The sequence below is a fragment of the Lycium barbarum genome, chromosome 9 (genome assembly GCF_019175385.1).
Source record: "Lycium barbarum isolate Lr01 chromosome 9, ASM1917538v2, whole genome shotgun sequence".
NCBI lineage: Eukaryota > Viridiplantae > Streptophyta > Magnoliopsida > Solanales > Solanaceae > Lycium > Lycium barbarum.
The window spans coordinates 9,892,675-9,916,509 of record NC_083345.1 but is presented as its reverse complement, the minus strand read 5'-3'; the positions used below and the strand labels follow the sequence as shown (position 1 = coordinate 9,916,509).

The 23,835-nt window shown below is 33.8% G+C and overlaps 2 protein-coding genes and 1 long non-coding RNA gene across 3 annotated transcripts; 2 read left to right on the top strand and 1 right to left on the bottom strand.

Annotated features, from left to right (window-relative positions):
• The first annotated feature begins 1,830 nt into the window (after nt 1–1,830).
• LOC132611369 (uncharacterized) lies at nt 1,831–9,623 on the top strand. The gene is made up of 2 exons (XR_009571607.1): nt 1,831–8,249; nt 8,329–9,623. It is a non-coding gene; the product is annotated as an uncharacterized LOC132611369 (long non-coding RNA).
• Nucleotides 9,624–12,112: 2,489 nt separating this feature from the next.
• On the top strand, nt 12,113–18,003 carry LOC132611368 (eukaryotic translation initiation factor). The gene is made up of 5 exons (XM_060325799.1): nt 12,113–12,403; nt 13,859–14,027; nt 14,157–14,282; nt 17,599–17,661; nt 17,763–18,003. The coding sequence occupies exons 1-5, from the start codon at nt 12,195–12,197 to the stop codon at nt 17,808–17,810; spliced, it is 615 nt and encodes a 204-aa protein (XP_060181782.1). The 5' UTR covers nt 12,113–12,194; the 3' UTR covers nt 17,811–18,003.
• Nucleotides 18,004–21,188: 3,185 nt separating this feature from the next.
• On the bottom strand, nt 21,189–23,006 carry LOC132610631 (protein PROTON GRADIENT REGULATION 5, chloroplastic). The gene is made up of 2 exons (XM_060324950.1): nt 22,495–23,006; nt 21,189–21,461 (listed from the first exon to the last, which is right to left on the bottom strand). The coding sequence occupies exons 1-2, from the start codon at nt 22,744–22,746 to the stop codon at nt 21,357–21,359; spliced, it is 357 nt and encodes a 118-aa protein (XP_060180933.1). The 5' UTR covers nt 22,747–23,006; the 3' UTR covers nt 21,189–21,356.
• Nucleotides 23,007–23,835: the final 829 nt, after the last annotated feature.

Below are 23,835 nucleotides of genomic sequence, written 5' to 3'. Positions count from 1 at the left end.
GAGTTTTATGATGAGGGCATGGATTTCTTGGATAAGGACGTGGATTACTATTTACGCACTATGGATTTTGTGCATATGGACTTGAATGTGGTCATAAATTAGACTTCCTTAAAAGTGGACATCATCGTGGTTTTAGCTTTCCTTAAAAACAGGCGTGGATGTGGATTTAATTTTCGTTAAAGTAAAGGTGGATATCGACTTAATTTCTTCTTCTAGTGGAAACCATAAATCCGATTCATCTCCGAAGTATGATGTGGATTCAACTTCTGAAACGCGGGTTACAAGTGTAAACTTCTTCAACCCTGTCTTATTTACATATATTTCTTTATCACTAACAATTGTTTTTAGCTTGTGGCTTTTTGAAAATGACAAGATTAAAGTTGGCATCGCACATCAACTCGTGGATCATAATCTCAAGCAAGTGAACTGGGGCAATTGCTAAAAGTTGAGTTAAGGGCGTCAGCAAGAGGTCTAAGATCTACTCCCTCACTACATTTTCTACAAACCCGTGGATATGTAGGTATTTCAAATTCTTTCAAGTTCGGTCATGTCCTTTTCTCTAAAATCTTCATTGCCTAACCCAGTCTCTCCATAATTCGACACTGGGACAATTTTTGAAATCGATATCGCCTTATCTATCCGATTCTTGTAGAACCCGAAAATGTTGGCGACTTGAAAACGAAGTTTGACCGTAACTTTTTCGGCTTCCCTTTATACCCCATAATCCTTTTCAAGATCTTTACCACAAACCCTTTCGAGACAACACGTTTGGTCGGGACAAAATTGGCTACTACGTCAACTTCTTTGCCCGAAAACTCTTTCATCATTCCCGGTCAAAGAGGGACAAGTTGTTGACACCCAATTTTGTCCCAATTTTCCTCTAAATGATTTCTTTACGCTTCCTAGTCATTAATAATTAATTTTTACTTATTAGTGTAATTATTTTCATTTCTAATATAGCTACTTATATTTGTAGTACTATTATTATTACTCTTATTAGTAGTATTAGTATTTTTATAATTACATCTCGTTATTATTTTAATATTACTAAGACGTTATTGTCGTTATGCGAATTAGTACATTTATAGTCTATGTTACCACTATTATTAATTCATTAGTATTTTTGTATGTAAATTTTCTAGTTTATAATTTTACTTTGGCCATATTATATGTTGACACCCAATTTTCACCTCATAAATCGCGTCTTTTAATTTTTAAATTTTTCGAGTCCAAGACGGAGTAAGGATGCCCTTAAAAAATTTAAAAAAAAAAAAATCATGAGAAAATTGCAAAAATTGACGTTTAATTATCATTTTTTTTATAAAAAATTAACAATTACAAGAAATTACGAGTTATTTATTTTTACAAACGTGATTAGAAAAGAAGATACGTATCCCGCCCCGTCTAACTCAGAAAAATTATTAATTAAAAATGACGTATGAATTACGGCTCATTTTGACCGCATTTTTTTTATTTATTTTTTTAAATATTGCTAGGAAGTATATCAATATTAGACTCATTTTGAAGCTCGTATCTTAAAACGACGTGTTATAATTTTTTATTTCGTCAAAACATTATTTTACAAGGGGCAAACTCTTGATAATTCTATCTACCCCTTTTCCCTATTCAATAAAAAAAAAAAAAAAAAAAAAGAGAGCGTGCGTCTCTTTCTTTCAATCTGTGCTCCATTTTTCTTTGGACAAAAGTCCAACTTTCCCTCATCTGATTTCCTTTTTTTTTTTTTGGGCCCCACACGTTTTCTCTTTATCTTTTTTGACTGCATGTTACTTTTCCCCTAAATTTGCTCCTTCTCCCCCCGCTCCTCTCCTCTTCACCCGCTCCCTACGCTCCTCTCTACCCTACTCCTCTCTCTCCCGCTCCTTCCCTCTCTCTTTTCTTTGACAAATCCTATAAATGAATGGCTAGTTATTCTCTGAAGAAAAAAAAGTTTTCAGGGGTCAAAAAAAAAATCCCTTGAAAAATTAAAGTTTGGGGAACAGATCTAAAAACCCCTGTTTATTCTCTGAAAAAACAGGTTTTCCAGTGGCTAAAATCCTTTTTTTTTTTTTTTTTTTTTTAAAAAGGGAGTTTGGAGAAACACAAAAAAAATCTCTCAACTCTTGTCTATCTACTTTAGTTATTTATAGGTTTTAATTCTCATTTTATTAGGGGAGTAGTAGTGGATCTAAGACCTCAAAGCCTCGTTCACTGCTCCCGTGGAAGGTAATAATCCGAAACCATTATTTTGCTTCTTCTCTTGTTAATAACGTGTGTTTGTCTAGAAAATCATGTCATAGATCCGTTTTTTTTTTTTTTTGAATGACAAGATACTATTAAAATAAAGTCTGAGTAAGTTTGAAATCCTTTAGGCTATTTCAATATTAGTAAAAGAGATTTTAAGGCTTGAAATATTTACACATTAATCTGATGACTCTTGAATGTGTTCCATGTATCATGATTTGATGAATGTTTCTTTTTAACTTGCGTGGGTGAGCATTTTTTTTTTTTTTTAAAAAGAATTTTTCTCTTTATCATGATGATTCTAGTATTTACTATACTTTGCTGTTGAAGGACACGTTTGTTCATTGATGATTATATGATGTCTAAGTTTGCTTCCTTTTAAGCTCATAGTTATATTAGCACGTGTAGTTAGAATGAATTAAAGGGTCTACCTCGCATTTGTTCTGGACGATAGATATGCGCATGTTAAATATTCATGGTACTTTGAAATAATTGTTACTTGACAATCTTGCTTACTAACAGAATTATTTATTTTTATCTAATCTTTTTTCTTTCTCCTCTTTCATTTGCATGAACATTTTGGAGCAAACATGGAGTCTTAATGCAAGACTCTTCCCGAGCATGGACACGGAGTCACTCTTCCCGAACTATCATTTTCTCTTGTCTTAGCTATGTAAAAGCCAAAATAGTGGAAATAGGTCCCCACCTCCTATTATTTTGTGATGCTTAGGAAGAATTAGTATGGGTTATATGCTTTAATATTATGTCACTCTTTACTCCTCAACGCCTAGGATTCACGTCGAATTAATAGAGTAGTCTAAATCGGTAATGGAATCCTATAAACATGCTTAACCAAGCTTTAATCCACCAAAAATTTCTTATTTCATAAGTCAAAATTTAAATTTAAATCAAACCACATTTTTACAAGTTTGACCAGAAATCATTTTATTGCTTTTTTCTCAATTTTGTTAAGTCAAGTCACCATATTTTTTCCCATACGTGGCTAAATATTTTTAGCAGTTCTAACCTTCTATAAATTTGCTACATTTTATTTTCTTGGATGGCACAATTGGTATTCTTATGCTTATATAATTTAAACTAATAGATGTCCTACTTTCCACTTTAATGTTTTACTCATGCATTCATATTTTGTAAGGTTTCAATAAATATACATTAGTATAGTATTTTCAAAATATTCATTTTTAGCCATATTTGAATTAACCTAAGTTTGGACGGTAAACCATAATTAATGGATTCTAAAGGATGCTTAATCCCTTCCCTTTAGGATAATCTAGAACCCTTACCTAGAATCACGCTAATTGAGTAGACCATTAACAGAGGTTTAGTTTAACTTTACCTTAGTTAATATTTAGGTGTCCTAATTCACCAATAAACTAATTAGGTGGCGACTCCTTAAATTAAACAAAATAGGAATCACCAATATGTTGTACTCCGATTTAATCCGTTTAAAATGGGGTATAACAGACATGAGCATGAATTTTTTTTGTATTTCTGTCCCATCTTTTAACGATTTCATACCTGCCTTTTGCTTCTAGAACTTCTTTTCAATAGCATAAAATCTTATCAATTCAGCCTGCACTTTCTGCAATCTTTGTCTATTCAAGTTGTTGGGATGTTTTTCAAACTCCTGTTCATGGATTTGTACCACCTCCTCCAAAGTAGCAATTTGTCTAAATATATCTCCATAAGTTTCCTTTCTCCATATGGAAATTGCTTTACTCACCTTTTTTAACTTGTTATGAAAGTTAAAAAAAAAATAGATCAGAACTGAAATTTGAAGCCCAGTTATTTTTGACCACTTCCTGGAAAGTCTCATGCTCCACCCAGAAGTTCAGGAAACTGAAAGACTTCTTGATTGGTCTACTATCCTGCTTGGGACTTATCAATAAAGGAGAATGATTTGACCCTTGCTTGATCAAATGTTCTACTTCCAGATTAGGGTAAGTGTTCAGCACAGCTTAATTCCCTAAGCACCTGTCCAATCTTTTGAAAATACAGGCCTCATCTGATCTCCCATTCCACCAAGTGAACATACTCCCTGTGAAACCAAGATCCACCAGTTGACTTACATCAATGCATTGTCTGAAGTCTTCAGTCTCTGCAAATTGAACAAGAAGCCCTCTATATTTCTCATCAGCCTCTGTAATCACATTAAAATCTCCACCTACCAGCCATGGGAGATGTATATGTGTAGCAATATCATACAGGTCCTCCCATAATGCAATTCTAGTACCTCTATCTGTACTAGTATAAACTACAGTTATAATAACTTCATGTTCCCCATCAAAAGAAGTGAGCTTGAAGGACAACAATTGATCAGTGTCCTTCAAAATTTCCACTTGAAATTCTTCTTCCACAAAAATCCATATCTTCCCATTTACATTGTAAGCAGTAGTCTCCATAGTAAGCCACATTTTATATATATCAATGTGTCTAAAATGTTGAAATGGCTCCATAAGGGCTATAACATTGAATTATTTTTGTCTATTAGTAACACCACTCTTTCAAAGGCCTGTTGAGTAGTTGCAGATCGGATATTCCAAATGAGAAAGCAATTCATTGAGAAGTGGATTTGACAAGTGCTTTCCTTGTTTGTACACCTCCTGTTATTTTAGGAGGTAAACTTTTGTCTCTTTGTCTGTGATGCTGGTCTCCTTCCATGCCTTTGTAGTATTCTTTGGAGATCTGTCTGCATTACTAGTATCTTCAAGCATTTTTCTTTCTTCTTCCTCATCATCTCCAATGTCAATCTCATGTTCTTCTTCATTTTCATTAATTATATGTTGATCTTGTTGCTGCAATTTACTGCCTTCCTCTACTTCTGTAATGCCTTTTGTTTCCCCTGTTATGTTCATCATTATTTCTTCCTTGTTGTTCAAAATATGAATTTGATTGTCTTTGCTCATGGTTGTATCGGTTTGCCCATCTTGAGTATCTGCTATAGCTAATATCCCTGTGGTAACTGATTCTGTAGGTAATCTAGGTTGTAATAATTAAAGATCTGTATTGTGATTATCATCAGGCGGTTTTTTCAGAGTGTTTTTTTTCCCCTGGACAGGATTTTTCCTGACCTCCACAAGAAATGGCTTCTGGCCTATGTCGAGTGTTTTCTTGATTATGCCTTTTCAGAGACCATTCCCCTTATTGTTATTTGTTGCCTTTTTCAGTAGACAACTTCTTATTTTGTTTTGCTTCATTACCTTGTGGTTTTGTCATTAAATTTTTCGGTTGGTCTTTGATTGCACATGCTTGTGTTTCAATTGTTTCTGTCTTGTGTTGGTTATCGTTGTTGTTGTTATCTTTGTTGTGAATCTCTGTCCTCTTCCCTTTCTCCCATTCTTTGTTGCTTTCTATATCCTTGCTGGTAGCACTTTTCTTGCCAAAAGATGCCTCAACCCAAGGCTTGGAAGTTTCTTTTTGATCTTTAGTGTTAGTTGTATGCTGCTTCTCTAATTTCTCTTGCATCTCCTGTGTTAGATCTACCAAAGTATCAAACTTGTTTGTTGTTACTGTATTCTTGGAAGTATGTTATCCTTCTGATTGTGTTGCCTCCTTTACATTTTTCTTATTTTTCTTATTTTGCACAACATTCCAATTCTAATATACCAGTTTTCCATTTTTATACACCCCATGTTGCTGTAAGTCATCAACTGGTTGTTTTCCAATTGATTTATTGATTTCCTCCTTGGGTTTCCTTTTTGTAATATCCTGTCGTCCTCCTTTTTGCTCTTCTCTTTTTGGCCTGTGTTCCGGATACAAAATCCAGCAGCCATGTATGTCATGGCCTTGCAATTTGCAGTGTGTACAATATTTAGGCAAATAATCATATTGAATTTTTTGCCATTTTGATCTCAATTCTCCTGTCTCCTCATCCAAGCAATTGATTTGAATTCTTTTTGGTTACTTTTTCAACAAATCGACTTCCACTTTAATCCTAGCACAACTAGGTCTCGTTTGATTGTTTGTGGCCTTGTCAATCATTAGTGGTGTACCAACTGCAGTTGCCAAAGAAAACATTGATTCTTTGTCAAAAATATTTGTTGGTAGTCCAGGAAAAGATATCCAGGCAATGGCTATGGTTGTCTCTTTCTCCGGATTGAACCATGGATCCCATTTTAGAAATCTGAGGGGAAAATATCTATTTCTGACCCTTAATTCCCAAGCTTTTGACATTAATGTTGCATAATCCTCTAACGGTGACAATCAAATCAAAATGTGGCGTTCCTCCAAAAATCCAATATTGCACTTTCCTTTGATTTCCAGTGGGATTGGCAATATTTTCCTCAATTCCGCCAGATCTGGCCTTCCATAGGAAAATTTTGCTACAACAGCAAATTGTAAATTTTGTCGCCTTATTAACTCTTCGAACTCGTTCTTCATCCATGTCATAGTTGGTTCACCATGCAACAAAGTAATAATTTTTTGTTCAAAAGGTTCAGGGGTTTGTTGTTCTAAAGCATTATGTAACGCAATAGCATAGTTCATAGGTTTAGGGTTGGTGTTATTTTGTGATTGGAGTATTTGTAGTAGGGGTCCCGGGGGTGGCCGCCGGCCGGCGCCGCCATTCCTGGTAGAATAGTTCAACAATGATCTAGGGTAGTGTAGGTTTTGCGTTAAAGTGTAATTATTTATCAGCAAGTGGGAACTATCAAAACGCGAGGCAATTGTTGGATTTTTGGAAGCATGTAAATGCAGCATTATCTTCTCTTTTTTTTTTTTTTTTTTTTGTGAATTACCATTTTTTTAAAAATTTAAAATAAGAAATTTATGGTGATGACTTGTCATCCTAATATTGTTTTATCTTTTTGTCTTTTCTTTTGATTTTTGTTGTCTTTTTTAATTTATTTTATTTATTAAATATGAATTTTCTGGTGATGACACTTGTAATCACATCATGCGTTTGCTTTTCCTATTCTATATAGATAGATAGATTAAGAGCGGTTTTGTAGTCTTAAAAGATATATATTGTGTGTCAAAATATTTTTTTTAATTTGTGATTTTAAATATGTTATGTAGGGTATTGAATTAAAGAGTTGTCAAATTAGTTTTTTTATTTTTTTTTTAATTTTTTATAAAGCAGCCTAAAAATGAAAGTAAGATAAATAAATTGAAACAAATGGAGATAGAAAATATTAATTTTGTGTAAATTTAATTGTATTAATTTATTTATTTATTAATTCAAATTATTTTGACTTATTTAGATAATTTATTTAAGGCGGAATAGTTTTGGGAGACCCTCTACTTGTCCATTTTTGTCATCTTAGTTTGCCAATTAAACCCGTCTACTTTTTAAAACTGAGTATTGTAAACACCTCTGACCGTTAACCGATCCTATTTGGCAACTTGATGGTTGAATTGGAACAATACATGAATTTCATGCATATAAAGAGCGTGAACATAAAAATTTAAATAAAAAAATGATAAAAATGAAAAAAAAAAATAGAAAGACAAAAAAAAAAATATATGAAAACTCTTTCTTCTTCCCCCACGGGCCCCACTCCACCCTTTATTGTTCTTCCTCATCCCCTCCCTTATTTCTTTTTCCCTTTCTCTCCCCTCCCCATTTTCACCACCTTCATAGCTTCAATCAATATTTGAGAAAAATAATTTTCATCTCCCTTTGTCTTCCTCGTACTTTCTTTATACACCAACCCAAAATACAAAGAAACAAATCAACAATTTTCAGGTGAGTTTTTCGTTCTTTACTTTCTTCTGCATTTCATTGTTATTTAAGCTTCGTAAATTTCTAGGTTTCGTCTATATTTAGCTTGTTTCTCTATTTTTTAATAGATTGAGTAATTTTCAAAGTTCTTGAAGATCTTTTCCTTGAATCCAAGAACAAGGAAAAATGTTGAGCTTAAAATTGCATTCGGCTCTGGCAAATTGTTGAGCTTTTACGTAATGAAATAGGTTGATGGTGACATGATTTTGGTGGTGGATGGAAGAGGGAGATGGGAGGGTAGAGAGAGAAGAGAAAGGTTTGGGGGGTAAGAAAAAGGAATAATTTTTTTTTCCCAAAGCTATTTTTTATAAAAATAAATGATGATATGGCATTAATTTATTTAGGTGGATCTGATGTGTCCTTCATGTCAAGGCGAGTGAGCTACACACAGTGTCAGAGGGGTTGAAAATACTTGTTTTGATAGAGTTGAGGGGTTTAGTTGACAAACCCGTAAATACGAACACCTGCATGACAAAAATGGACAAGTATAGGGGCCTCCCAAGCTATTCCACTTTTATTTAAAGTTGAGCTGATGAAGGTTGCGTATGACATGAATAATGCATCGAATGAAATTCTTCTCTTCCAAAAAGTATTTGAAAATGAGAAAAGAACAAAATTTACAAGCGGGATGAGGCAAAAGCAATGGCTACAACGACAAAGAGGATTATTAGCTACAGACGCTTATTTCGGTTGGATATTTACGCTTAACGGTTTGACTTATCGATTTTTAAATGTATATCAATTTGTTAACCTAACCAATAAAATATCAGTTCGTTCAGTTTGAATTTAACAGTTACGATCGGTTAACCAATAAAGTCAAATTAAAAAAAAAAGCAAAATCCAAAAGATTCGTCGCTAAATCTGGTAAAGTGAAGCATGAAATTCAAGAACTTTCTCATCACTTTCTAATATAACTGAAGTATGATATTCAAACACTTTCTAATCACTTATCACTAGCAAAACCAAAACACATAAACAAAAGAAAACTGAAGCAGAAAAGTCAAAACAAATGAAAAAAGAAAGAAAAAATGCATACCCCTCTATTTTGGGGAAAAAAGGGCTAAAAACATTCTCCATTACAAATTTGGATAAAAAATATCCCTCCCGTCATTAAAGTTTTCTAATATAATTCCGTTTTAACGGAAATTCTCAAAATAACCCGATTTCATTTTTATACCCGCTCCTGTGCCTAGTGGCTCCAAATGTAGGGCTCGGGAAGAAGTTGCTCGCATATGAGTTTTTTATGTAGTTGGGTCGGGTTTAAAATGAAATCCGGTTAGTTTGGGAAATTTGGGGATTTCTGTTAAGATAGGGGTATTTTTGAAAGCTTTAATGACAGGAGGGGTATTTATGACCCAAATTTATAACAGAGAATACATTTAGCCCTTTTCTCAAAGTAGAAGGACATTTTTTATGTTTTTACCTAGAAACATTTGAATTTCAAGCGCGACTATGAGCCCGTTTGGATGGGCTTAAAAAAAGTGACTTTTATGTATGAAGTGCTTTTAGAACTTTTAAGTGCTGAAAGTTATTTTTATAAATAAGCAGTTGAGTGTTTGGATAAAAGTACTTATGCTGAAAATAAGTTGTTGATGTGTTTGGTAAATAAGTGCTGTTAAGCACTTATTTTATGTCAAAATGACTGAAATGCCCTTAAAGCTGTTAACACCATAATAAGTTGATTTAAAAGATGTTCATTTATAAATTCTTGTGAAGGTAATTCTGTAGAACTAATTATAAAAAATGTTCATTTATAAAAATGTCCTCGTGTATAGTCTTTAAAAAACTTATAGCAGTGTGATTTAAAAAAAAAAAAACTATTAGTGAATTTAGCACGTTATAAATGTTACCAAAGTGTTCATTACAATTCAGAAATTGCTGACCAATTCCTATATATTTATCCAATAAATTGTAATTTTCACGATGAAATTGAATAATTTCAGACATGTGCTTTTTTCTTATTCTTCCAGCAGCCCTGTGCAAAAACAGTAAGCTCGTGAATATGAATTCTCTTTGGCCATTTTCTGACCACATTTTCTCCACTGGAAACCATACATAAAGTATTAAGTCTATCCTCAGTTATTGTAAGATACCAAACAATCTCAAAGTAGCTGCAAGAACCTTATTAAATGTCAAACAACTAACAACCCTTTAAATTTATTGTCAGAGCCAATTCATTAAGCCTAGGACCTTCTTTTTTCTCCACACCTTTGAGCTATAAACCGCCTAATCAATAATGTCGAACAGAACAAAGGAAGTCATGAAATTGCAAAATCAAGAGGACTGAAGAGAATCCAACAAAATACGGGGAAAAAAAGAGGAAGAGAAAACAGAGCAAGAATCTCCAAAAAAAAAAAAAAAAAAAAAGGAACAACAGAAGAGAACCAAAGAAGATGAAACGGTTGTTCTTATATTTTTTATCATCAGATTTAACACCTGTAACTGGAACACCGGTTGAGACTTGAGATGTGGAGGCTGCGTTGTTGGTGAAAAAATGAGGGTGAATTTTAGGGCTTTAGCTGTGAGGGCACTTTGGGAATTAAAATAAAATATAAGGGATATAAAAGTAATTTTTATGGTCAACGAAACTGGCTTTAAGCCATTCAAAAAAAAAGTTAGGATTTCCAACTTTTCAATTTTGGGTGACTTTAAGAACTTTCTGACTTAAATTTGGCATTTTAAGTTGATACCCAAACACCACAATAAGCTAAAAAGGACTTATAAGTTGGTTTGACCAACTTATAAGCCCATCCAAACGGGCTCTATATCTACTCTTTAGAGTTTAATATTTTAATAACTTCTTATACTTTCTAAACTACGTATATATACGGAGGATATAAATGCATATTTAATCTTTCTTAATGGGTTAATAATTTATCTGATAATGAAATTGAGTAATCTTTATTCCACACCGTTAAGCCATTAAGTAAAAATTTCAATCAGTTCACCAACCTTTAATCCGATACTCCAATACCAATAAACTTATAAAATTATTTGGAATAATTACTTGGCATAGCTACCTCTAAGAGGTAATTATTGATAATAACTACCTTTTAATTTATTTACTTTTCATAGCTACAATGAATTCTCAAGTTACCCGTCATAGCTATACCAAAATACATAGACCTCTCTTTATTCTCCCTCCCTACACATTTCAAATTTTTCATCTTCTCCAAACCCTAAATAACTTTCTCTCTCTTTCTTATTCACTAACACAACCGCCGCCGCCCCACTGTCAGGGCTCTGACGACGAACCACGACAGCAACACCTCTCCCCTCTCCCTCTCCTTCACACGACTCCCAAAGCTCTCATTCGACGAGCAACTGGAGCTCCACGAACCACAAACAACCACCACATCCCGCCGCCATTGCTTCTGTCATAGACGCTGCCACGTCGGCGTCGTAGAAGAACAAGCAGAACTTACTCCGGCGGCTGTATTTTTTACCTAAATACAGTGTATTTTATAAAAAAAAAAACTGAATAGGTTCTTCATTTTTGGTTAAATACAGCGGTGTATTTCGCCAGAGATCCGATCGGTTTTGATTGCATTCTTCCTTTTAAAATGTATCTCGCCTAGACGGATCCATGACTTCTTCTCCTTTGTATCTCATTGCTGAGTGTATTTGAGTGTATTTCGTCATATGTATTTGACTCATATGTCTTGTATCTCATATGTATTTGGCTGGTTGTGTTGTATCTGAATGTATTTTTGCTTCTTGTCTTGTATCTGAATGTATTTTGCTTCATATGTATTTTAAATGCACACAATGTATTTGAAATTTTGTTGAAATACATTCAACTTCGCGACAGCTTGAGTACATTTAAATACATGTGACATCAGATAATGTTGAATACAACTGAACAGTGTATTCAAATACAGTAAAAATGTCTAATGTAGCTACGAATTATAAATATAAAAAAGATAGCTACCGATGAATAATTATTTCTAAAAGATAGTTATTCATGTAAGTTGCCCTTTATTTTTGTGTTGTTGTTGGGTTATCATCTGCGGAACCGCACAATTATCGGCCCATTCAGTCATCAAACATTTGCAAGACTCTTAGCTACAAGGCCCAGTAACATCAATCAACTGGGCCCGTATAAAAGAATACTCCATCACCATAACCTGACCCTCTTCCTTGCTAATTTCCTTAACGCCTCTCCATCTCTGTTAAATAAGGAGAGGATATTTTGACGCAAAATCAAACAATGGCAACTGAATCGGCACCGGTAGAGTCGGCGGCGACGGAGATTCCGCCGGTCACGGCGGCGGTTGAGACGGCGGCGAAGCAGCCACATAAGCTAGATAGAAAATGGACGTTTTGGTTCGATAACCAATCGAAACCGAAACAAGGTGCTGCTTGGGGAAGTTCTCTAAGAAAAGCATATACTTTTGAAACTGTTGAGGAATTCTGGAGGTACTAGCAACATCATATCTTCTCCTAATTTTTAATTAGATTTGTGGAAACCCTACCTATAGCACCAATTTGGATTTTTAATGAAACGAAATTTCTATGGACGTGTTTTTAGCTATTTGCTCGAAGTTTTATTTCATCTGATTAATCAATCAATTAAGATAGCTTTCGTGTTGAAACATTTATGTGTTGTGGAAACCCTATCTATGGCTTGTATAACAAATCGATATCTGTACTTACGACGAAATGAATTAGTAATATCTGTGCACGTGTTTTTTATTTTTTTTCTATTTGCCTGAATTTAGATTTTTAATGTGATTTATCGAATTGTGTTTGTGGAGTTTTTTTGTTCAATCTGATTAATTAATTGACTAAGATAGCTTTGATATTGCAACATTTGTGTTGAGGAATTCTGGAGGTAATAATCGTCGCTATTAAATGTATAATAGGAAAAAAAAATGATGTGTTCTGGATATTCTGGTTATGGTTATTCAGGTGTGTGCTTGGTATTTGTGGAAACCCTATCTATGGCTCGTATCACAAATTGATAACCAAAATAAAATTTCTGTGGATGTTTTTTTTTCTTTCTATTGCTCGAATTTAGATTTTTAATGCGATATATCAATTGCGCTTGTGGTGTTTTGTTTCATCTGATTAATTAATCAATTAAGAGAGCTCTGATAGTGCAACATTTGTGTTGATCTAAGGCTAATAGTATGTATGATCTTCTCAAAAAGGAGCGTGTTATATGGCACTGTTTCTATTTTGTGGATGTTGAAAAAGTTTGCGCCTTTGAAGATATCTTCGATTAAGTTCCATTATTAGTTTTGTTCTATGCAACTTTCACAATTTTCAAGAAATCAAATTTACTTAGCAGTTCAAAGCATATGATGCTTTCTCTATAAAGCTAACTTTAAGATATTACTCCCTCCAATTCAATTTGTTTGTCATACTTTCCTTTTTTATCTGTTTCAAAGAATGTCTCTTTCCTTTTTTGGCAACTCTTTAATTCCAACTTTCCTCGTGACATGTTTATGACCACAAGATTAAAGCACATTTTGGTACATTCTACATGTGCTTACTTGACAATCACAAGATTCAAAAGTCTCCTCTACTTTCATAAACTCTGTGTCAAGTCAAAACCAGATAAACAAATAAAAACTGAGGAAGTATTATTTTAATATTTTCTTCAACTACCATTGCTATAATTATGGGTGAAATCGGCATGTTAAACTCACTGTCCAGTCAAGCAGTGTAATATTAAACGAATGGAGCACCTTTTATCTTAAATTTCATAATTTTCCTAATGTTGATTTTTTGGTGCGATTTATCTAATACTTTGGATGTTGTACGGCTTGTTTTTGATTGATTAATGAGGTACTATGGTTTAGAAAGAATAATAGGTGGTAGAAGCTTGTCTTAAATGTGGATTGAAGTGTTGGATCATCCTCTTTGCAGTTTATATGATCAGATATTCAAGCCCAGCAAGTTGACTGTTAATGCAGAGTTTCATTTGTTCAAAGCTGGGATTGAGCCCAAATGGGAAGATCCTGAGTGTGCCAATGGTGGCAAATGGACTGTTACGAGCAGCAGAAAGACTAATCTTGAGACTATGTGGCTTGAAACTGTAATAAATTCATTCTTTACTCTTTGGTTTCTATTCATTAGTTATTATGCCATAGAAAGCACTTTGTTGATTAGTCTTCTTGCTAAAGATGCTCATATATTGTTTGCTGGATGGGATTCTTTTGGACAGCTGATGGCATTGGTTGGTGAACAATTTGATGACTCAGAAGATATATGTGGAGTGGTTGCCAGTGTGCGTAGGAGTCAGGATAAACTATCCTTGTGGACTAAGACTGCCGCCAATGAAGCAGCTCAGGTTAGTTTCAAATTCTCTTGGTGTTAAATAGCTTCTGAACTGAAATCTGAGTTGTTTTCCCACTATTTCCTAAATGTGATATGAAATCTTTTAAAAAAAAGGATATACCAGTATACCAGAAACAGATACATTTGAAGCAATTTTGGTGACTCTCCTCTTTCATTTTCCATTAATATGGTCTTGTTATGTGTTTATCTTTTTTCTTAATGCTGATATGAGACCTATCTCTGTGTTTCTTTTTAAATAGGTAAAAAAGAAAAAGCGGCTTTATTTGAGCACCAAATTTGAGAACAAGAAAAAATGCCCTTCCCCATTCCGACCGTTAGTTGAATATATAATTTATTTACCTGATCAGAACCATCACAAGCTGTTGATTATTTTTATTTCCTGGCAGGGAAGACCTTAATATTTCTCTTCACTTATTCTTTAACCATAGTTGGTAGATGTGATATATATATATATTTTTTTTAATGTATTGTAGTGGTAACCTTTATCTGTGGCATTTGTTCTTGTTATCTTTTTCTGTCTTCTGTTCTTGCATTCTGATAAAAAGCGCTTTGCCCGGGGCCCTTGTCCTTTGCGCTGTTCATGGATGTGTATGCATCTAAATCTGGTTCATTTTCAACTTCTGCTTTGAACTCTTCTGAAAACTCCTTAAAATGTGTCTTGGAATCTAAATTGTTTTGTGGTGATGTTCTATAGAGCGTAAGAAGGCTTAAAGGGTGTGAAGGTTTGAAAGGTGTTCCCTAGGAGGCTGTACTCATCAGTGACTTATCACCAACGTGGTTATTTTGAAGAGTTAATGGCTAAAAACACCTCTTAATCTATCATGTTTTTTGCAAGATTCATACCCCATGAACTATATCTTTCATGGGTTAAAACCCCTTGCTTCACAGTTGACAAAGTGTTTGTTAACACTTAGAGGCACGTGAGGGGTAAAAGAAGTCTTCCACGTGGCTTTTATAATTGCTAAAACCTCCTAAACTATCACTGTTTTGTAAGTTTCATACTTAAACTATCAGGAATTTTTATTACCCACTAAGGGGTAGTTATTTTTTTATTAAGGTTGTGGTGGGATGGGATTTAAAATGGTGGTTTTTTTTTTGTTTGGGGGGGAGGGGGGGGGGGTCATTAGCATCTTTTACCTATGAAAAAAGAATCTTTATGAATTGTCAAGTTGAAGTATGAAGATTATAGAAGTGTGATGAATTAGTTGTGCATCCAACCCAAAAACCTTAAGGCTGTGTGAGGTAACCAAAGATTTTTATTAATTCCTTTTGAAGCCCTTACTTCCCATGTGGAACAACTATCCAACTTATGAGAGTGAGATATGAATTTTGTGAAAGGTAGGCTTTGATACCATGTCAAACAATTTGAGCATTCACCCTAGAACTCTAAGGTCATTGGTGGAGTAGCCCAAGATCAAAGCAATGAGTGGAGTAGCTCCTGTCCTTCATTAAACCTTTGGATGCCCTCCCATGACCCATGTAAGACAAGTAGACAACTATATAACTCAACAGCCTCAGTTCTTAACAAATCAGCTAACATTATGTGGGAGAAGAACATTAGGACTAATATGAAAAAATCCTGCAATAACTGTAGTACTGTGGTGAAACATGTGTCATTTGATGGTAGTAAACTGAGGAAGGGCAACTTCTGATTGCTTAATTACCAGCATCATGCTGTGAGAGTTTCATATACGTTAGGTTTTCCTGAATTATTTTCTTGATGTATCATAATATAGTCTTTATGAATTGTCAAGTTGAAGTATGAAGATTATAGAAGTGTGATGAATTAGTTGTGCATCCAACCCAAAAACCTTAAGGCTGTGTGAGGTAACCAAAGATTTTTATTAATTCCTTTTGAAGCCCTTACTTCCCATGTGGAACAACTATCCAACTTATGAGAGTGAGATATGAATTTTGTGAAAGGTAGGCTTTGATACCATGTCAAACAATTTGAGCATTCACCCTAGAACTCTAAGGTCATTGGTGGAGTAGCCCAAGATCAAAGCAATGAGTGGAGTAGCTCCTGTCCTTCATTAAACCTTTGGATGCCCTCCCATGACCCATGTAAGACAAGTAGACAACTATATAACTCAACAGCCTCAGTTCTTAACAAATCAGCTAACATTATGTGGGAGAAGAACATTAGGACTAATATGAAAAAATCCTGCAATAACTGTAGTACTGTGGTGAAACATGTGTCATTTGATGGTAGTAAACTGAGGAAGGGCAACTTCTGATTGCTTAATTACCAGCATCATGCTGTGAGAGTTTCATATACGTTAGGTTTTCCTGAATTATTTTCTTGATGTATCATAATATAGTCTAGTGATACTAAACCCAAGATGGTATTATTTGTATGTTTTTCCTAAATTATAGTTCCTCGTTCTCAATTTAGTTATCCTACATAAGACTTGAATGTTGTTTTATTACAAAAGAAATGTGGAGATATTTATTGTATTCAGGCTTCTAATTTAAAGAGTGGGTGTCGAAGTACTACTCTTTTATAGCCGAATATTGACAGATTATTTCAGTGTATGAGGAACAAACTTCCTTTTGGGAAAAGCAACATAATGGACGAAACAACAAGGGGAAATAGTTTTAATTAATTTGGGACAAGAGAGGATGGAGTAATTTTTGGTTGTTAAACGTGGTACAAAGTATCGGTTCTAATGCATCATTCATCTAATCTGTGTATATGTGGTAGTTTTAAGTTAATTCTTGGATTGCAGTTGAATGTTATGGACAGCTGGCTCAATAAAGTTGAGTTCCAGTTCTCATCACCTTTGTTTAACACACATGCCACCTGTGTGTATTAGTACTAATGGATTTGCTCATGGATGATTTAATTCCCACTCTCATATTTAGTTTTTTTTTTTTTTTTTTTAATATCCTAATAGATCCTCTTTTCCAATTTATTCAAGTACCCCCCGGCTCTCCCTCTCCACCTTCCCCTAAGATGAATCCTCCTTCCCTCTAGATATGCATCATGGAGTTTTCAACATTAGTACTTGTATTTCATTGTTTAAGGACTATTCCATGTAATACCAAATGCTTATATTAATATTCATCGTTTACAGCATTGCAATACACAGTTCTCCTTGCTTCACTAGGTTTTCTCAATCCTCTTTAGCAGATGATTCTCCTTTTTGTATTGATCTGTAATCGCGTATGCTTTCCTGCTTTTGGCCTTGTAACATGTCTGCATATGACAATGTTCAGTCTGAAATGCTTTGCCTTCTGGCATGATGTTACACTTGATGCACCATGGTTTTGCAAATTATATATAACTGGTTTGTTTTATGTTGTAGATGGGCATTGGTAGGAAGTGGAAGGAGATTATTGATGCTGAAAAGATAACCTATAGTTTCCATGTAACTTCCCTTACCACTTACCATTCTTGCATACTCAATAGGTATTCTTTCGACTTGATTTTTCTCTCTTTCTTAACCAACGTTTCTTTTGGTCATTGCAGGATGATTCTAAGAGGGAGAGGTCAGCTAAGAGCCGATACACACTGTGAATTTATTTAACGTGTGGGATTGACACCTCTCCCTAAGTTTTACCAGAAATTGTATGATTAGCACAGTTTTGCACTTGTCTGCTGCAAATTTTGAGTTTATTGAAATTTATTTGGACTGATGTATGTTTGGATGTAATGTGTTGAGATTTTGTTCAGCTTATCGTTACTTATGTAGAGTTGCTCCATTTCTAAATTTGGCGATGAGAGTTTTGCAGAGTTTTCACCCCCCCTCCCCCCTCCCTCTTTTAAGAAAAGTCTAGTCGATTGATTGAGTAATTTTATAGCGAGTCCGGAACCAAAATGCCCTCAAAAAAATCACTTTGAACCAAAATATCCCAACAAAAAATATTGTTACAAAACTACCTTTAGCGTAGTAATTTACTGCGCTAAAGCAGTTCACGGAGACGGAGCCGTTAATTGCTTTGGCGTAGTATTTTATTGCGTTATAGAAGCAGTTAATTTTTTTTTTTATCTATAACGCAGTAAAATACTGCGTTATAGAAACAGTACCAAAAAAAAAAAAAAAAATTGGCCAACTTTATTTTTTGCAAGACTTAGTGTTTTTTTTTCATACTTTGATCAATGATTAGTCGTGTGTCAAGATTTTGAAACGTCAATATTTTATATAGAATTTGATATTTTTTTCTGCGTACAATAATATACATCAAGGATACGTAAACGTTCGGATCGTCATTTTAGGGGTTGAAAAGATGCTCGGAGTAAGTTTTGTTTGTAAATTTTAGGTTTAAGTGTTCTATATACATAGACGTCCATTTTTGTTTGAAGACTTGTTATCATTAGCTTAAAGTTTTTTATTTTTAGGGTTTAGATTTAAGTGTGTTATTTCGAATATACATGGTTTTTTGCGCTCGAATGTTCGATTTACGTGATTTTTTATTTTTTTTTGCAACATATTCGAAAGAAAGTTACGCATTAAAAAATAACACACTTAAGGAACTTAGTGTTTTTTTCCATAAAAAGATCGCAACATCTAATTTTAATAAATCTTTTCTTTGCAGCGCTTAGTGTTTTTTCCATACTTTGACCAACGATTAGTCGTGTGTCAAGACTCCGAAACGTCAATATTTTATATAAAACCTGATATTTTTTTCTGCGTACAATAATATAGGCTAAATACATTAAGGATACGTAAATGTTCGGATCGCCGTTTTAGAGGTTGAAAAGGTATCCGAAGTAAGTTTTGTTTAAGGTTTAAGTGTTTTATTTTTTAAGGTTTTGATTTAAGCGTGTTATTTTTAATCACGACATAACTTTATTTTGAACATAAATATAATTCTAAAAAATACAGGGAGAAAAATTAGTTGTAAAGTGGTCAAATTTTAGATAGTCATAACTTTGCGCTCGGACGTCCGTTTTACGCGTTTTTTTTAACTTGCGTATTTTTTCGAGATCTACGCGGACAAACCGCCGGTTTGGCTGAGCTGATTTTTCATCCTATTCAATTTCAATTTTCCCCCAAATTGGCCTGAAATTTTCAGTTTTATTTACTTATAAGATGATGATACGCAATAGATTTCAACGTAAAAATCCCGGGGTAATGTAGCTGTGAATGTCAATTTCACTTATGTGGTTTCAATTTTTGAAAATAAAGCTGACTAATTTTCTCGACATATAAAGTTGACTAAAATAACCTTACAATCAAATACTAAGTTTTTTCAAACAAATTTACTTCGGGCACCTTTTCAACTCCTAAAATGACGATCCGAACGTATACGTATCCTTGATTTATTGAGCCTACATTATTGTACGCAGAAAAAAATATCAGGTTCTATATAAAATATTGACGTTTCGGAGTCTTGACACACGATTAATCGTTGGTCAAAATATGAAAAAACACATTATGTGTTGCAAAATTTTTTTTTTTAGTACTCGCTATTTTACTGCGCTATACAAAAAAAAAAAAAAAATTACTGCGCTAAAGCAGTTAAAAACCTTTTGGCAACGACTTTATTTTCAATAAATCTAAACCCTAAAAATAAAAAACCTTAAACTAATGACAACAAGTCTTCAAACAAAAATGAACGTCTATGTATATAGAACACTTAAACCTAAAGTTTACAAATAAAACTTACTTCGAGCACCTTTTCAACCCCTGAAATGACGATCCGAACGTTTACGTATCCTTGATGTATTGAACCTACATTATTGTACGCAGAAAAAAATATCAGGTTCTATATAAAATATTGACGTTTCGGAGTCTTGACACACGACTAATCGTTGGTCAAAGTATGGAAAAAAAACTAAGTGTTGCAAAAAATAAAGTTGGCCAATATTTTTTTTTTTTTGGTACTGTTTCTATAACGCAGTATTTTACTGCGTTATAGATTTTTTTTTTTTTAACTGCTTCTATAACGCAGTAAAATACTGCGCTAAAGCAGTTAACGGCTCCGTCTCCGTGAACTGCTTTAGCGTAGTAAATTACTGCGCTAAAAGTAGTTTTGTAACATTATTTTTTGTTGGGGTATTTTGGTTCAAAGTGGTTTTTTTGGGAGCATTTGGTTCCGGACTCTTTTATAGCTAGCTATTTAATGTATGGAAAAGAACAAGAAGAAAAAAACTGGTTTAAGTTATAGGTCAGGTCGATTGAAGCAGAAAAATGATTGTAGCAATTGAGCCTTTTTAGTGAGGGTATAAATGAATTTGGAGGATAATAGTAATTGGAGACTTTGCATGCTGATGTTGGATCGAACTAGCAGACTGACAAAAAATTCAGATTCGTAATTTTGCAAAGATCACTTTTACCCCGAACGTACACTAGCTAAAAGTACTTCCAAGTTACTAGCAAAGATTTGAAGCACATTTTCATACTTTAAAATGGTCACAACTCTAGTACATCGTGTCTCAGATACGGTCATACTTTTGTGTATCCACATGAGATTGTAAGCCCATGTTAGTTACTTCTTTTTTATATACTAATAATAATGATGATGTTCAGTTTGCACGCTAACTCATTGGATGCCTACTATTTTCTTCGCACATTTATCGTGTAATTCTGTACACTGAACATAAATAGATGAGAGGAAATATGTTTGTTACATCCGTAAACTTAGACTATTCTTCCACATGTGACATGACGATTCAAAGTTCCAAATATTGATGGGCTTTTGGTTTGCACTTTGCACCTTTCAACTTGTGCCTTGTGGAAGAGGAATTTGAGGGATGCAAAATAGTAACAAGAAGGATCCTTTCAAATATGATAGTACTTGGCAATTTGGAGTACGAAGTTCAAAATTAAAATCTTATTATCATGACTTTTCATGAAGATGTATTTCTTCTTTTCGAAAATTTCTCTTGTACTTCGTTATATTTCCTTAAAGGGGTTAATATATACGATGAATACGGATACAAATACAAATGTTGAAACAAGAAAGCATACCTAGACTACAAAGCATATCGTATATGTTTGAATAGTACAGATAATTAAGTTGTATCTGATTGATTTGTCTCAAGTACACAAAGCTATAGCTATTTGATCATAACACATTTTCCATTGGCAATGGTATGGGACACCATATATAAAGAGCATCAAGCAAGAAATCCAAGTCTTTCACCATTCTTCTTTGCCAATCGGATCAATCCTTGCCTTTGCTTCTGATCTGCTCCTATTGACTTGCAGAATTCTGTGATTACCTGAAAACAAATACCATAAAACAGAATTCTTTTTTAGTACTATAGCTTGTAGAAAATGATAATACTACTAGATACTTTCACTTTTCTGACATACAGGAGCGGAGCTAGGGGTGCAAGGGGTTCATCTAAACTCCATTCATCGGAAAATTACACTATAAATACTAGGTCAAAATTACTTTTATGTATATATATCAGATGTAGAATGACCTTGCTTCTTCGTCTGTTTACTTCTTTATATTTTAAATCTCTTTAGTGAAATTTCTGACTCCATCAGTGTTTAGCATATTCAGGTATAGAAAGTTGTTTCTAGCTAAAGTGCTTATAAGAAAGTAAAAAATCTCTTCGATATGATAATCTGATGTTCATGGAATGAATGGGCGTTGTATAATTCTTCTATTTTTCTTCCAAAGAAATTAACAGTTTAATCTAGCGAGGAGAAAAAGCTTGAAATCCATTGACACGACCCATTTGGATATTCCAAAACAATTTTGAATTGGTAATACAAAACTTAAAAATAGTTTGTTTGAACCCTTGTTTCAAATGCATTCAAACTAATACAGAACTTTAAGGATCTGAAAACTATATATTTAGTTTTCAATTTGAACATCACACGAAATTGTGTTTAAATCTTGATATTAATTTATACTTTTTACCAGTTTTTACCAAACAATTGTGATATTTTTACTGACTTATCTCCAAATTAGAACTTTGATAGAGCATTCAATCACATCAATACTTAAGAAAGACCAACGCCAAAAATACATCTGCCCAAGTTCTACAACTACATAAACAAGAAGAAAAAGATGACATAAATTTAAAATATTAGTTAGTGACTTAGTGCACACAAGGACGTGGTCTAGTAATCAATGAAGTGGGTGAAAAATAATAGAAGATCAAAATCTTAACAGAGACAAAAAGACGTTAGGTAATTTCTGGTCAACGCAATACTGGTGGGAGGACAAAATTATTCGATATCTATGCCGGTCGGCAGTTACAGTTTCCAAGTAAAATAGTACTAATAAGTGATGATTACCTGAGAGTGTAAAGCAATAGCTTTGCCCCTTAGTTGGTTGAATCTTTTCTTGCCAACAATATTCCTAGTCACAACAACAATTGGTGCAAATAGTCCTTTCCCTTCATTAACATTCCCCATCATTGGCCTTGATCTCACTGCCTTCCCCATTCTAACATTCACTGGTTGCACTTTCCTAATAAGCATCCCATAATCTTCACCACCAACACATGAAGAAAAGGATGTAGTTGCAATTGCAGTTGTAATTGCCATTGGAAAAAAGAATTTCAACTTTTTTTGAAGTACTATTATATTCTTGATTATTGAAGGAACAAGTGATAATGGAGCTACGGGATTCTTTGTTGTTATTGTGGTGTGTTTTTGAGCTTATGTTATAAGATTATTTTTTTGTGGTTTATGAAGGAGGGGTGGTTGTAAAATTTTTAGCCTTAGTTTGGTTGTTTATATTGAGTGGTAGTGAAGAGGCATATTGAGAGCCACACAATTGCACTTGCTGGCTTTGATTTTTTTGTTGGACTTTGATTTTTGCATTTTACTTGAATAATAGGAGTAAGATTCTATTTATCCCATCTGTTTGGAGATCTGTATCTTCTATTCTAGTGGTTCTTTTTCTCCGTGTGGGGACACCACCATTGCAATTTGAACATCCATATGCCAAGTGGTGGTCGTTTATTAATTGAATTTTTAAAAGTCTTTTAATGAACACGAATTGTGATTCTCAATTTTGGAGCTTGAACATTTTTTTAGAAAATTTAATTAATAATGAATTTATTGAACCACCTAAATGAAAAAAGACAGTAAATTACTCTAAATAGAACAAAATTTTATTTTCCTGTGTTCGATAAGAGTCTTTTTGGTCTCATCAGAACTTTATATTCCCGAACTTTTGATATGAGTTTTTTTTTTAATATTGTTGGACCAACACAAGCTTCAATAAAACAATCATACAACAATGATGATTCATATGCTTAATTACAATTTGCTTGAAATTGAGGCATATATACTCGATAGTAGAATAAAAATTTATTAGTTGAATTTGAGTGCATATTAATAGTTCAACACGTTGTGAGTACGAGTGTACGACTCTTTCTTTTTCCTTTTGCTTTATGACAAGGTCTTTTTTTTTTTTTTTTAGACTGCCAATTTTTTTTGTTTTTTGTTTTGAACATGTGTTGTTTACTAATGGACGATGCAAAACACTCGAGGGGAAGTGGTAGGTTTGACCCAAAATGCGACATTTTAAGTTTTGTGTTCAAGAATCATAAGGGGCAGCTCACCAGTCACCACTAGATGATTCTTGTTCATACTCCCTCTATCTGGATTTATGTATCTTAATTTCTT